Source organism: Cricetulus griseus, chromosome 4, assembly GCF_003668045.3.
Source record: "Cricetulus griseus strain 17A/GY chromosome 4, alternate assembly CriGri-PICRH-1.0, whole genome shotgun sequence".
In the NCBI taxonomy this organism is placed as follows: Eukaryota; Metazoa; Chordata; class Mammalia; order Rodentia; family Cricetidae; genus Cricetulus; species Cricetulus griseus.
In genome coordinates this window covers 143,833,061-143,845,871 of record NC_048597.1, presented here as the reverse complement: position 1 = coordinate 143,845,871, position 12,811 = coordinate 143,833,061, and the positions used below count along the sequence as shown (strand labels likewise).

General features: G+C 42.3%; 1 protein-coding gene across 4 annotated transcripts in view; it reads right to left on the bottom strand.

Annotated features, from left to right (window-relative positions):
- Prdm10 (PR/SET domain 10) overlaps positions 1–12,811 on the bottom strand; it is a 112,962-nt gene that overhangs the window by 8,935 nt on the left and 91,216 nt on the right. For all 4 annotated transcript variants that reach the window (XM_027411751.2, XM_027411752.2, XM_027411750.2 and 1 more), the window contains exons 17-20: positions 12,516–12,659; positions 11,425–11,595; positions 10,103–10,243; positions 8,968–9,136 (exon numbers count right to left, since the gene is read on the bottom strand). In XM_027411751.2, the coding sequence (XP_027267552.1) occupies positions 8,968–9,136; positions 10,103–10,243; positions 11,425–11,595; positions 12,516–12,659 (625 nt within the window). The remainder of the gene's footprint in view (positions 1–8,967; positions 9,137–10,102; positions 10,244–11,424; positions 11,596–12,515; positions 12,660–12,811) is intronic.

The window sequence follows — 12,811 nt, the reverse complement described above, 5'->3', positions numbered from 1 at the left end:
TTTTCTGGCTTAGTATTTTTATCTTTTATACTCAGATTTGAATTCATGACACAAATGTATCTACAGCTGCCTAGTGATCACAACTAAATAATCAGCATTATTGAAACAAATTATAAACAAAATTTATGCTAGTACTAGTGCCCTGTTGGTAGTCTCTGAACAACATTTTCCACTAAAATGGATGAAAGATGCTTCAGAGATGGATTGATGTCAGCTCTGGGCAGTGATGGAAGATGAGCTTGGAACATTGTGTCTTCTCAGCACAGGAAAGGGTCGTGTGTGAAAGATGCAGGTGCCAGTGTGAACAACCAAAGATGAGATAGACTGGACATCCATTAGGGTAACAAATGTAAGAGGTTCAAGCACATTGTGTTATGTGTGTTACATGTATAAACTTCATGAGTACAAAGTAACACTCACACACACACACACACACACACACACAGAGGTTATCTTGGCTAATACAACACAAGAAAACTAACTTATTATTTTGAAAACCAGTAAATGTAAGTGGTGAATCTGGCATTTAAAGTATTCTACCCTGCTTTTCCTATACAAATTGTACCTTAGAATAATTTTATGATTATGGTAATTTTTCCTCTCTCTCTCTCTCTCTCTCTCTCTCTCTCTCTCTCTCTCTCTCTCTCTCTCTCTCTCTCTCGTCTTGCTTCCATTGTTTTGAGATGTGGTTTCACTATGTAGCCCTGTCCAACCTCACATACTTATGTAGATAAGGCTGATTTCAAACTCACAGAGATCCTCTGCCTCTTCGACTAAAGGTGAACTCTCCTTTATTTGTTTGCAACAGTGTCTTTCCATGTAGCCCCGATGGCCTTGCAATCCTCCTGCTTCTCTGATACCAAGAACTAAGATTATGGGCTGAGGTTACAGGTGTGTGCTACCATATCCAGCATAATTTCTTTTTCTCTTTATAAAATATTTCTGCCTAATTAATGAGTAGGAATAACAGAATCCAATAAGAGTATTACAACTTTGCTAATCCTGATGAAATAAAGAAGCTACAGACTAAACACTCGTGGTTCCTAACACCACAGGAGAGAAGCAACCCACCTCCAACACCAGCTGAGTACCCTGGGGAAAAGAATCTGAACTTGATTAAGCCTCTAGATTTAGCTGCTAGTCTACCGGAAACAGATGAAAGTAAGTATGTCAAAAATAACACGACAGGACAGGCGGCGGTGCTGCACGACTTTAATCCCAGCACTCAGGAGGCAGAGGCAGGCAGAACTCTGTGAGTTCAAGGCCTGGTCTACAGAGCTAGTTCCAGGACAGCCAAGGCTACACAAAGAAACACTGTCTCAAAAAACCAAAAATCCCAAACAAACAAAACCACAAAAAACAAACAAACAAATTCAATAACACGATGATGCCACCAGCGAAATCCAGAGCATAGAAACTATAGGATATGTGACCAGTTTCTTCAACACAGACACACTAGCTGCAAGGAGGGAGCAAGGACTTGGGAATAGAAATTCCAAAGAAGTAGTCAACTGCAATGGATGGCCCTTACTCAGATTCCAATTCCAACAAGAAATTTAAAAACCTTTCTCAGGGCCAGGGAGTGGTGGTGCATGCCTTTAATCCCAGCACTTGGAAGGCAGAAGAAGGTGGATCTCTGTGAGTTTGAGGCTATCCTGGTCTACAGAGCTAGTTCCAGGACAGCCAAGGCTACACAAAGAAACCCTGTCTTAGAACCTGGAAATAAACTAAATGCCCCTCAACTGCTGAATGGATAAAGAAAATGTGGTACATTTACACAATGGAGTATTACTCATCGGTAAAAGAATCAATGACATCATGAAATTTGCAGGCAAACGGATGGAACTAGAAAAAAAAATCATTCTGAGTGAGGTAACCCAGACCCAGAAAGACACAGTAGGTACTCACTCATAAGTGGACATCAGATGTAAAGCAAAGGATAACCAGACTACAATCCACAGCCCCAGAGAGGCTAGGTAAAAAGGGGGACCATAAGAGGGACACATGGATCACCCTGGGAAAGGGAAATAGATGAGGTCTCCTGGGTAAACTTGAGGCAGGGATAGGGAGTAGAGAGGAAGGGATGGGAGATGGGAACATGAGGTATCTAGATAGCCAAGTTGGGGGAGGGACAGAGAGAAAGCAACGAAACAGATAACTTGATTCAGGAGACTATTATAGGGTTAGAGAGAAACCTGGTGCCAGAGAAATTACCAAGAATCCACAAGGATGACCCCAGTCAGCTAAGACTTAGCAATAGTGGAGACGGTGCTTTAAATTGGCCTTCCCCTATAATTAGATTGGTGACTGCCTTAATTGCTATCATAGAGCCTTCATCTAGTAACTGATAGAAGCAGATGCAGAGATCCACAGTCAAGCACTGTGCTGAGCTCCAGGAGTCAAGTTGAAGAGAGGGAGGAAGGATTATATGGGGGAGGGGGTCAAGATCATGACAGGGAAACCCACAGAGACAGCTGACCCAAGCTCATGGACTTTAGATCAATAGTTAGGGAGCTTGCATAGGTGACAGTTGTGTAGCTTGGTCTGTGGGGCCCCTCGCAGTGGGATCAGGATCTGTCCCTGGTGCATAAGCTGGCTTTTTGGACCTATTGCCTATGGTGGGATGCCTTGCTCAGCCTTAATGGGGAGAGTTGGTCCTGCCTCAACTTGATATGCCATGCTTTGTTGATTCCCATGGGAGGCCTTACCCTTTCTGAGGCGTGGATGGGGGAGGGGTACAAAGATGTGGGGAGGGATTTCGAGGACAGTGGGAGGGAAAACTTTGGTTGGTATGTAAAATAAATAAAAAATTATAATAAAAAAATTCAAACAAACAAGAAAGAAACCCTGTCTTGGGAAACACAAACAAACCAAAAAACCTTTCTCAGGCAATCAAAGAAATTAGAAAGAATTATTTCCATTTATTTTTTAGGCTGAAAAATAGAAATATCGTAAAAATATTTTTTTTAAAGTTCTGGAATAGGGATGTAGCTCACTAATATAGCACGTATTTAGCATATGCAAGGCATTGTATACCACAAAACGCACACACAAAAAAAGAGTTTTTTTTGTGTTTTCTTTTTTTTTCATTTATTTTCTTTTGGTGGTGGTGGTGATGGTGTCTGTGTGTGTGTGTGTGTGTGTGTGTGTGTGTGTGTGTGTGTGTGTGTGTTACGTGCATGTATATGTGGAGACTAGAAGAAGATATCAAGTATCTGCCTGTTTCAGCTGTATCTCCTGAATTATGACAGGGTCTTTCACTGAACTTGAAACTCTCCCTTTTCACTAGGCCACTGATTAGTGTGCTCCAGGAATCCTCCTGTATCCATCTACCCCCCAACTGGGGTTACAGGCATGAGCAGCCATGCCCAGCTTTTATTTGAGACTTAGAATTTGATCTTAGATCCTCATACTTGTGTAGCAAGTACTCTCACCCACTGAGACATTTCCCCAGCCTCCTCTCCGGTTCTTGGAGACAAGGTCTCAAGTAGCCCAGGTCGTCCTCAAACTTGTTATATAGGGGAGAATGACCTTGAATTCCTGAGTTCCCTCCTCCACCTTCCAAGTTCTCAGTTACTGGTATGTGCCACCATGCTCAGTCATTTCATTTTAGATACATACTAAAATGTTCAGAGCAAAAGGATGTAATGGGTAAATTACCTAGTTGAGGGTTGGGGAGAAAGATAGGGCAAGACTAAGCAGGACTTGGGAACTGGTGAAGGCAAATAGAGGGTACAAAGGGTTCATATACTGTGCATAATTCTGGAATCTTTTCCTAACAATCATTTCAGTTCCAGAATATTCTTTTTCAAATTAGAATGCTAATTTGTGATATGATTAATATATATATATATATATATATATATATATATATATATAATTTCACTTTTCTTAAATTAGTATAAATATCAGTCTTATCTGCCAGGTTCTACTGGCATTACTATGAGTAAATGTCTTTTCCTGACAGAAACTAGAATTAGTTCTCACTGCAATCACCAATATTTCACTGAAAAGATTGGAAACATAACTAAACAGCAGAGCTTGCTCTTGATTTCCAGCCAATCTACAAAACATAGACAAGGATAATCAGAACAAAGACAGCATCCACTCACCCCAACCCTTCCACCTCCCCACCCCCCACCCCCTTTCCACCCCCCTATCCCCACCAAGGAACCAATAATAGAAGATCAAAATGTGTTAGTGCATGGCTGTAATCCCAGAACTTGGCAGGCAGAGGCAGGCAGACCTCTGAGTTCAAGGCCTGTCTGGTCTACATAGCAAGTTCCAGGGCTACATAGTAAGACCCTGCCTAAAAGATCAGCTTTCCTTTCTCTGTTGGTCTCTAGTTCTCCTGCTTGCTACTGCTGGTGTCTGTCACCTGAGTTCCTGATCCTTCCCCACCTGCAGTGATAAAACTCTCATAGCTGCCAACTGATACCCAAGGCTCTCATGCCAACTGTTATATAGCTATATCTTCCAGGGAGAAAAAAGGGGGGCTCACGATTATAAGGAGAAGGAGCCAAGGAATCATACTGGGCTCAGGAAGTCCAAGAAATTCAACAGGTCCTGGAAGCTTAGAAGTTACAAGACTCACAAGACCTCCAAACTGCTGGAGAATAGGTCCTCCATGGAACTAACTGAAAATTAGTCCAGGAGCTCCAAAGATCCTGCTCTCATGAGTCACTATCCATTCTGGGGATGGCTCTGGAGTGATGAAGCTGCTGCTATGCCATCTTTGAGTAACCTGTGTTCCCTATATATAACCCTTCATCCATGCTCCTCTAGGCAAGCCCAGGATATTCATGGGTTCACCAAACTAGACTTGGGTGGAATACTTTCTGTCTGTTAGCTCCCTATCTGGGATTAATAGGCATGTCTTCACTTTTCTCCAGGAACACAACATAACTGGCAGGTGAACAGGGATTGACAGAACCAAAGATGAGCTGAGAAGAGTGGCTATATCACAATAGTTGGTGAGATGTGTGACTGAAGCCAATCCAAGTGAGGGCTGTACATCTGTGGGAGCAATCTCAATATGGCTACCTTTCCCCATGACATATGGGATGATGTGCCTCTTCGCTATAATGACAACTGCATGCTTTCAGAAGTAGATGACAAACAGCCAAAGCCTAGCTGTTTGAGAGTGGGGATGAGGGGAGAGCAGATCCCAGGATGGCCATCTTCCTCTATAAGGTATGAAGTATCATATCTTGATGTTAAATGAGGTCTACCACATAAGAACAGGAATGTCCCTCCCCAAGAGCTGATATAGAAGAGAATATGTTTCAGTCCCTGAAAGTAACATGTTTGAGATAAGAGAATAAACAGGCTGTGATAGCTGTTGTAGGTCTTTGCTCTGGGCAATAAGATGCTTCGTGCAGCTGAGGCTGAGCTGTCTGCCCAGAAGGAACTTTCCCATGTAAGAGCAGAATTACAGTGGGGATAAAACAAAAAACAAAAAAACATGTGGATGCTACCCTCAGCATTCACCTCTGATTTTGTGGGGAAAATGGGAAGAGGGGAGGATGGTAGGTACTGGCTTGCCATATTTTACAGCTGATGAGATGCATGGGGAAGAGAATCCAAAAACTTGGAACATGTGGGAAGAATTAGTCAGCAAAAAGGAAGAAAAGGAGTAGAAGCAATAGAAAAGCCCTTAGGACTGACCTTTAATACAGAGGAAGAGAAAATCTAAGACTCAGCATGTGGATTGGTGGACTTCATAATAGCCCATACAGGAAACTACAATGACCAAGAATTACTCTGCCTCTGAATTGCTTGACTGGGAAAGACTTTTAAATAAGGAATGAAATAACCCATCTTAGTCTGGCTCATGGAACTGTGGGGTGTGGGGACAGATGGGATCAGTCTGAGTGCTACAGAAGCAGAAAAACTAAGAAATAAGACTGTCCATTCTTCTTTGAAACAAAGGCTATATAATCTAAGGCGGACTAAGGAAATAGGTGTCTCATAGACTGGCTCGTACAAGCCATCAGAAACACTAGGTCATCACTGTTTGGGGTTCCCATCAACATCAGGAACCAGAGGACAATAATGCAAGGGCAGTTATTACTAACGAAATTGAGTATGAGAGAGGTAGAGCTTGATCCTCAGTTCATGGTCCACCCTGTATTATGTTCACCAGAGTTACGACGCTATTTCAGCATGAACTTTGGGACTGGTAGACAATTTTAGTGGCTTTGTTGTGTCCCATAACAAGGTATGATATTGATGAAGAAGGGAGAGGCTCTGGCAGATCTGTAAGGTCCAGTAGACCCATCAGTTTGTAAAGTACAAAAGCAATCAAGAGGGGATGAGAGAAGAACAAAGTAGACAAAGAAGCCTGTTGAGTCACTCAAATGCAAATACAGAAAGATTTGTGGCATTCCTAGGGGGATAGTTGACAGTAAGTCAAATGCTAGTTATTGAGTCTGGAAGGCTTTAAAGCCAGAGCAATGGTTCACAGAAGACATAATGATTTAAATTAAAAAAAAAAAAAGTGAAACCAGTTATCTAAGTAAAATATGCTACACAGATTGTTCCCCGAAAGAAAGTACGCTGCGTGTAGAGATTATCCACTTAGCCTCATGACCATTTCATCAGCCAGATATGGCCAACGCAGAGGCAGCAGCCACAGAGCTGGCTTGTCAGAACTAGAAAGCCAGTTCCATGGCAGGCACAGCAGGCTAGAATGGGGTCCTGGTCCCCACTTTTGCCTGATACGGTAAGCCAGGACCAAATTTGTGACTGGGGAGGTCATAGACTCCAGTGGGGAAGTAACTGTATAAACAGATGTGATGAGTCTGTCTGTCAAACTGCTTTCTCAACATCTGTTTATGCCTCTGTTTTTGCAGAGGCTAGTGCTTACTGCAGAGAATTCTTACTGGTCAAACTTTTAAGATCATTGGTGTGTTATAGTGACTCAATAGGTCAATCATTAATGAAAGAAAATAATCAGGCATCTCCATGACTCGGGAAACATGGTGGAAAGGGGGCAGAAAGAATATAAGAGCTGGTCAAAGGCCTATGTGTTACGCAGCCAAGGGAGACTCACAGACTTAGAAAGCCAAGGAAAAAATGCATAGGGCTTCCGGAGTACAGTGGCTACAAGTTCAGCAGGCCTCTCCTCTGAGTTATAAAAGCAGTGAAGATTGCTGGGGAGAGACTCTCTCCAACAGAGCTGACTACAAATTGGGTAGCCAGCTCCAGGGATGCAGCTTTTTTGAGTCATCACCCATGCTGAAATGGGCATTTTGGTGATGGGAGCTGCTTCTGAGTCACCTATAAGTAACCACTTACCCATCCATCCTCCTGCAGATAATCCCAGTAAACTCACGAGTTCACTAACCTAGACCTGAGTTAGTGAGTAGAATCATTTCTTTGAGTTGTTGTTGATGCCCTATCTGGGGTGAATAGAAGTTTGTTCATGTTCAACCAAGAAGTCATCAACTCTCACTACTGACAACCAACCTTTTTGTGCTTCCAGAGGATGAACCTCAGGATTCCAGAACATACTACTCATATATATCAAAGTCTCTGCTATACGATAATCTCAAAGCGTTTAGGAGAGGCAATATAGTAAGGTACTTTAGCATGTAAGCTCTGGAGCCAGAATTCTTGGATTTATCTACTGTTGACTAGTATGTCTCTTGGACAAGTTATTGCATGTACAGACACTGATATACCTAGGTTAGAATCATTCCTGCTACACAAGAAGATCTGAATGAAGAAGCAGTATGAGGTTATTACTATTACTGTCAATATTAATCTTTATATATTGTGGTGGTTTGAATGAGAATGGCCCTGATAGGCTCCCAGATTTGAATACTTGGTCCCCAGTTGGTGGAGCTGTTTGGGAAGCATTAGGAGGTGTGTCCTTGTTGGAGGAGATGTATCACAGGGGATGGGCTTTGGGATTTCAGAAGCCCATGCCATTCCCAGTTCGCTATTTCTGCCTAATGGCTGTGTTTCAACATACTCGCTCTCAGCTACTGCTCCAGCAGGATGCCTGCCTACTGCCACGCTCCCCACCATGACAATCATGGACTTTAACTCTCTGGAACTGTAAGACCCAAATTAAACACCTTCTTATAAAAGTTGTCTTGGTCATGGTGCTTTTTCATGACATAGAAAAGTAATTAAGATGAGCTGGGTGTTGGTGGCGCATGCCTTTAATCCCAGCACTCAGAAGGCAGAGGCAAGTGGATCTCTGTGAGTTCGAGACCAGCCTGGTCTACAAGAGCTAGTTCCAGGACAGCCTCCAAAGCCACAGAGAAACCCTGTCTCAAAAAACAAGAAACAAAAAAAATAAAAAATAAAAAATAAAAGAGAGAGAGAGAGAGAGAGAGAGAGAGAGAGAGAGAGAGAGAAAGTAATTAAGACACATATACCTAGGGTCAAGTATAGTGATTAGTACATAAATAGGCATTCAATGAGCCCCTGGTTTTGATTCCCAATATCAAAAAAAAGTATTGGTAAAAGGGATGAATCATTACCATAAATATAACCCCTATCCATGTATTTTATTTATGTATTTTATTTATTTATTTATTTATTTATTTATTTATTTATTTATTTATTTATTTGGGTTTTTCTCTGTATTGCTTTGGAGGTTGTCCTGGAACTTGCTCTGTAGATCAGGCTGGCCTCAAACTCACAGAGATCCACCTGCCTCTGCCTCCCAGGTGCTGGGATTAAAGGCAAGAGCCACCAATGCCTGGCGTATTCTATATCTTAAGTCACCTCTTCACAGCTTCCAGTAACATGTAACATCTCTGAAAATATGAGACTGGCATTCTGGATCAAAACACTGATCTGAGTTTTGCTATGAAATTCATTCAAATACATATACCATAGAGAACTGAAAATGAGCACTGATACGTCAATCTAAAACCTACTACAACGCTGATGAAATTAAGACATACGGCCAGAGATTTCCCCACCCATGGGCTGTCCCGTTATTCTTACAGTAACCACGGAAGGAGTTCCAAGCATTAGGGAGGTATGTGTGTTGTACAGAGGAATTCTGCTGCTGCTGGAGAGTCTGCCCTTGTGTGGAAGAACTGCCTTGGATGTGGGAGGGGCTGAGCCCCTGCTGTGCTTGCTGAGTGGAGGGGCTCAGTGGCTGCCCAGCTACCTAGGGAGAAACAGAAAACAAAAGAAGGAAATGGTGAAATCCCAGTAGACTTAAGACTCAGAAGTAATATTTTAAATAAGAGTAAAATTAATTAAAAGCAATCATAGCTCTGAAACACTATATTGTTTTCAAAGGGTAATCTACAAAGATATTAAAACTATTAATTTCAATAAAACTGCCAGGAAGGCAAATGAGTGGAAGTATATAATTGCTTACATTAGCTAAGCTTAAGCCAAAAAAGGTGAAATGACTTGCCCAGTCACAAAGGCAACCATTTGTGTATGGAAACACAGCCCAGAAGTCATGGTTTCCATTGAGCTAACTTGACTAAGCACAGGCACACACCAGCCATCTGCTAGAAAAGCCATTTCCCATTCCATGACAAGTTCACACTCCACTATCTGCCATTCAAGGCCCTCTGTACTCTACTCCTAACTACTTTCCTACTCTTCCAAATGTCACTTCCTGCTCCTGAACAGAATAACAGTTTTCTATGAATTTCCCATCTCTTTCTGTATTCAAAGTTATTTAGAACATAATGCCTTCCCCCAATGTCATGCTAAACAGGCAGTCTTCCTTCAAACTAAAGGACAAATGTGTCGTTGATACTTAGGTAACTTTGCTCCCTCCCCTGAATTTCCATACCTCTCTCTACCTCCAAGTGACAGGCTCAACCTTATTCCATAATCACTGCCCAAGTCACAGAAGCAATTGACCTACTGCTGTAGAATGGAAAGGCTGGTGTTTTGTTCTGATTTTAGGATCATGTACCACAGAGCTCCCCTGGGAAGCCAGGAACTTAATACAAGAATGTTTGCAATAACAACATAAAAAGAGCAACAGTAAAACTGATAAATACAGATATAGTGACATCATCTCAATGGCCAAGGATAATTAGTTCACTGCTATTAATCTGATGGTCCCTGATACCATCTTAACTCTCTGCATCATCTATGGAGAATATACCTGGGATGATGATGGAGCTGCAGCAGTGGGCTCTGTGACCTGGATATGTTGCACCTGGATGGCATGCTGCGTGTAGGTCTGAGGATCATGCAGCTGGCCAACATCTACTGTGGACTGCTGAGACTGGTGTGGAGAAGTGGCCTGGAGGGAAAGAGAATGATTCCAAACTAAATACATACTAATTGAAGTTAAAAGAGATCTCCCAGAGAAAAAATTCACCTGGGAGGCAAAACTGGAGAGGTTTTGAGTTTGAGGTCAACTGGGGCTATGGAGTAAGACCCTGTCTTCAAAACAATAAATCAAAGTCTGGGTGTGGTGGTGTATGTCTTTAATATAGCACTCAGGAGAGAGGCAGGTGGATCTCTGTGAGTTTGAGACCAGCCTGGTCTATTATCGAGCTCAAAACCAGACAAAGCTACATCAGTGAGACCCTGTTTCAAAACAAAACAAAAAACCTAAAATAAATAAATCAAGTAAGGAATTGTGGATGACAGGGTTACAATGATAACTACCAACTTTCAAACATTTAAAACTATATTGGTTTCAAATTTTTGAGCCTAATTGTTTGAAAATGACAATGTTCACTTATGTCTTAAGTCTATTTCCTCACAGCATAACTAAAGACATACTTCTTTTGGTCCCCAGTGAGCGAAAGTGAGTTAGTCATTGTCTAGTAGAGGAACACAGTCACAGATCTATTACAAAAGGAGCTGACTAGAGCTGGAGAGGTGGTTCAGTAAGAGTACTTGTTGCTCTTCCAGAGGACCTAGGTTCGGTTCCCAGCATCTACACCTCACAACCACCTGTAACTCCAGCTCCAGATGATCTAACACCCTATTCTGACCTCCACAAGTACCAGATGGAATATTTTAATATATAACAAAAATAATAGATACTAAAGGAGCTGACTGATACGAAAACTGAATCAAAATTACTCCCCCAAACCTCTCACTGGAATAAATTACTCAATGTCCACATAGGTATTTCTCAAACTAGCTCATTATGAAATAGTCAGCCAGGATACTAGGGGACAGGATACTCTAGTGATACCTATTTCTGTAAGAGATGTCATTAGAGTTATACCTGGTCGTATATGCAGGAGCTGAGACCTTCTGACTACAGTAGAAACCTCTGACTCTTCTGAGTCCAGAGCCATCATGAGGGGCAGAAGGAAGAAGACAGTGGAGATGGTATTATAATTCCTCAAACCCAGCACTTGTATGTAGCTGCACCTCACATGGAGTCAACAATGCTTTTGTTGACTCCTGCTACTGTAGCAATATGGCATTCACAAAGATAAACAGAAATGAATGTCACAGTACCGGGGCCACCTGCACCACTTGAAGCTGTATGTGCTGAGGTTGCTGCAGACCAGATGCCGACTGAGACACAGGAATATACTGAATCCTCTGGTAGTCCCCCTGAGGTGTTCGGTAATCCGTTGTCAAGGTCTGGGACAGTTCTGTCATTGCTTGAGTTAGCAGGTCTGTTGTCTAGAAAAAAAAAAATCACAACATATTAGTAACAACAGTGTAGCAATTTCAGTGTTCTTAAATCCTACAACAATTATGTTTGGGTTGCATCATGGAAATACAAACTGGCCTGAGAGCCTGACCCTGGCCCAGTGGACCTGATCTGGAGCTTCTGACATTATCACCGTGAAGGAAAGCATTAAAAGTGTCCTGCTCCACCCCAGACTGCTGTCTGGGAGGCCAGTACAGGACTGATCCAGACCCCTGAACATGGATGTCAATGAAGAGGCCTCCGCACTCTAAGGGGCCCCTAGTAGTGGATTAGTATTTTTCCCTGGTGTAAGAAAAGACTTTGAGAGCCCATCCCACATGAAAGGATGCACTCTTGGCCTGGACACATGGGGAAGGGCTTAGGCCCAACCCAGGATGATATGGTGGACTTTGGGGAGGCCCCGTTGAGGGCCCTACCCTGCCTGGGGAGTGGAGGGTGGGTCGGGTGGGGGGTAGGTCAGGTGTGGGGGAGGAGGGGTGGAGTAAGGGGATAGAGAGGGAAAAGGGATTGATATGTGAAACAAGCTTCTTCCTAATTTGAACTAATAAAAAAAATAATATTCAAAAAAAGTTATACACACACATATACATATGTGTATGTATAGATAGATAAATAGATATAAACAAAAAATCTTGTTTCTAATTCAAATAAAAAGGATAAACACATAAAGCTTAATGAAAAAAAAAAAAGTGTCCTGCTCCTCCTTTGGCAGAGAGATTTGGAAAGTACTGGCAAGAAGACCCAAGCATACGCATGATGCCATTAGTATTGGGCTGAGGGCAAGTGGCCCTACCTGCATCAATTAGTAAAATGATTGGCATGGCTTTAGTGTTTAAAGAGAGGGTGAGCACAGAAAGGAATACAGCATTCTTCCTAGTCACCCACTTACCACCACAGTCTCTCCAGTGGCACTATCTGTGGTTAAGACAGCTGGGGTGGCGCTGATCACGGCTGTCGTCAGTGGTGTGTGGATGGTGTTGGGGAGTTGGGCAAACTCTGGATGTTTCTTTCTAATGTGTTGGACCATCTTGGTCTGGAAAATGAAGAAAAAATAAACAATAACTGCAGCTAAAACAAGAAAAGAATAAGTTAAAGCCAGCCTGGGATAGATAGCAAGAACTTGTCTCAAAACAAAGCAAAAAGGACAATGATCAGAATTAGCCACTTTCTCATATGCAAGTCCCC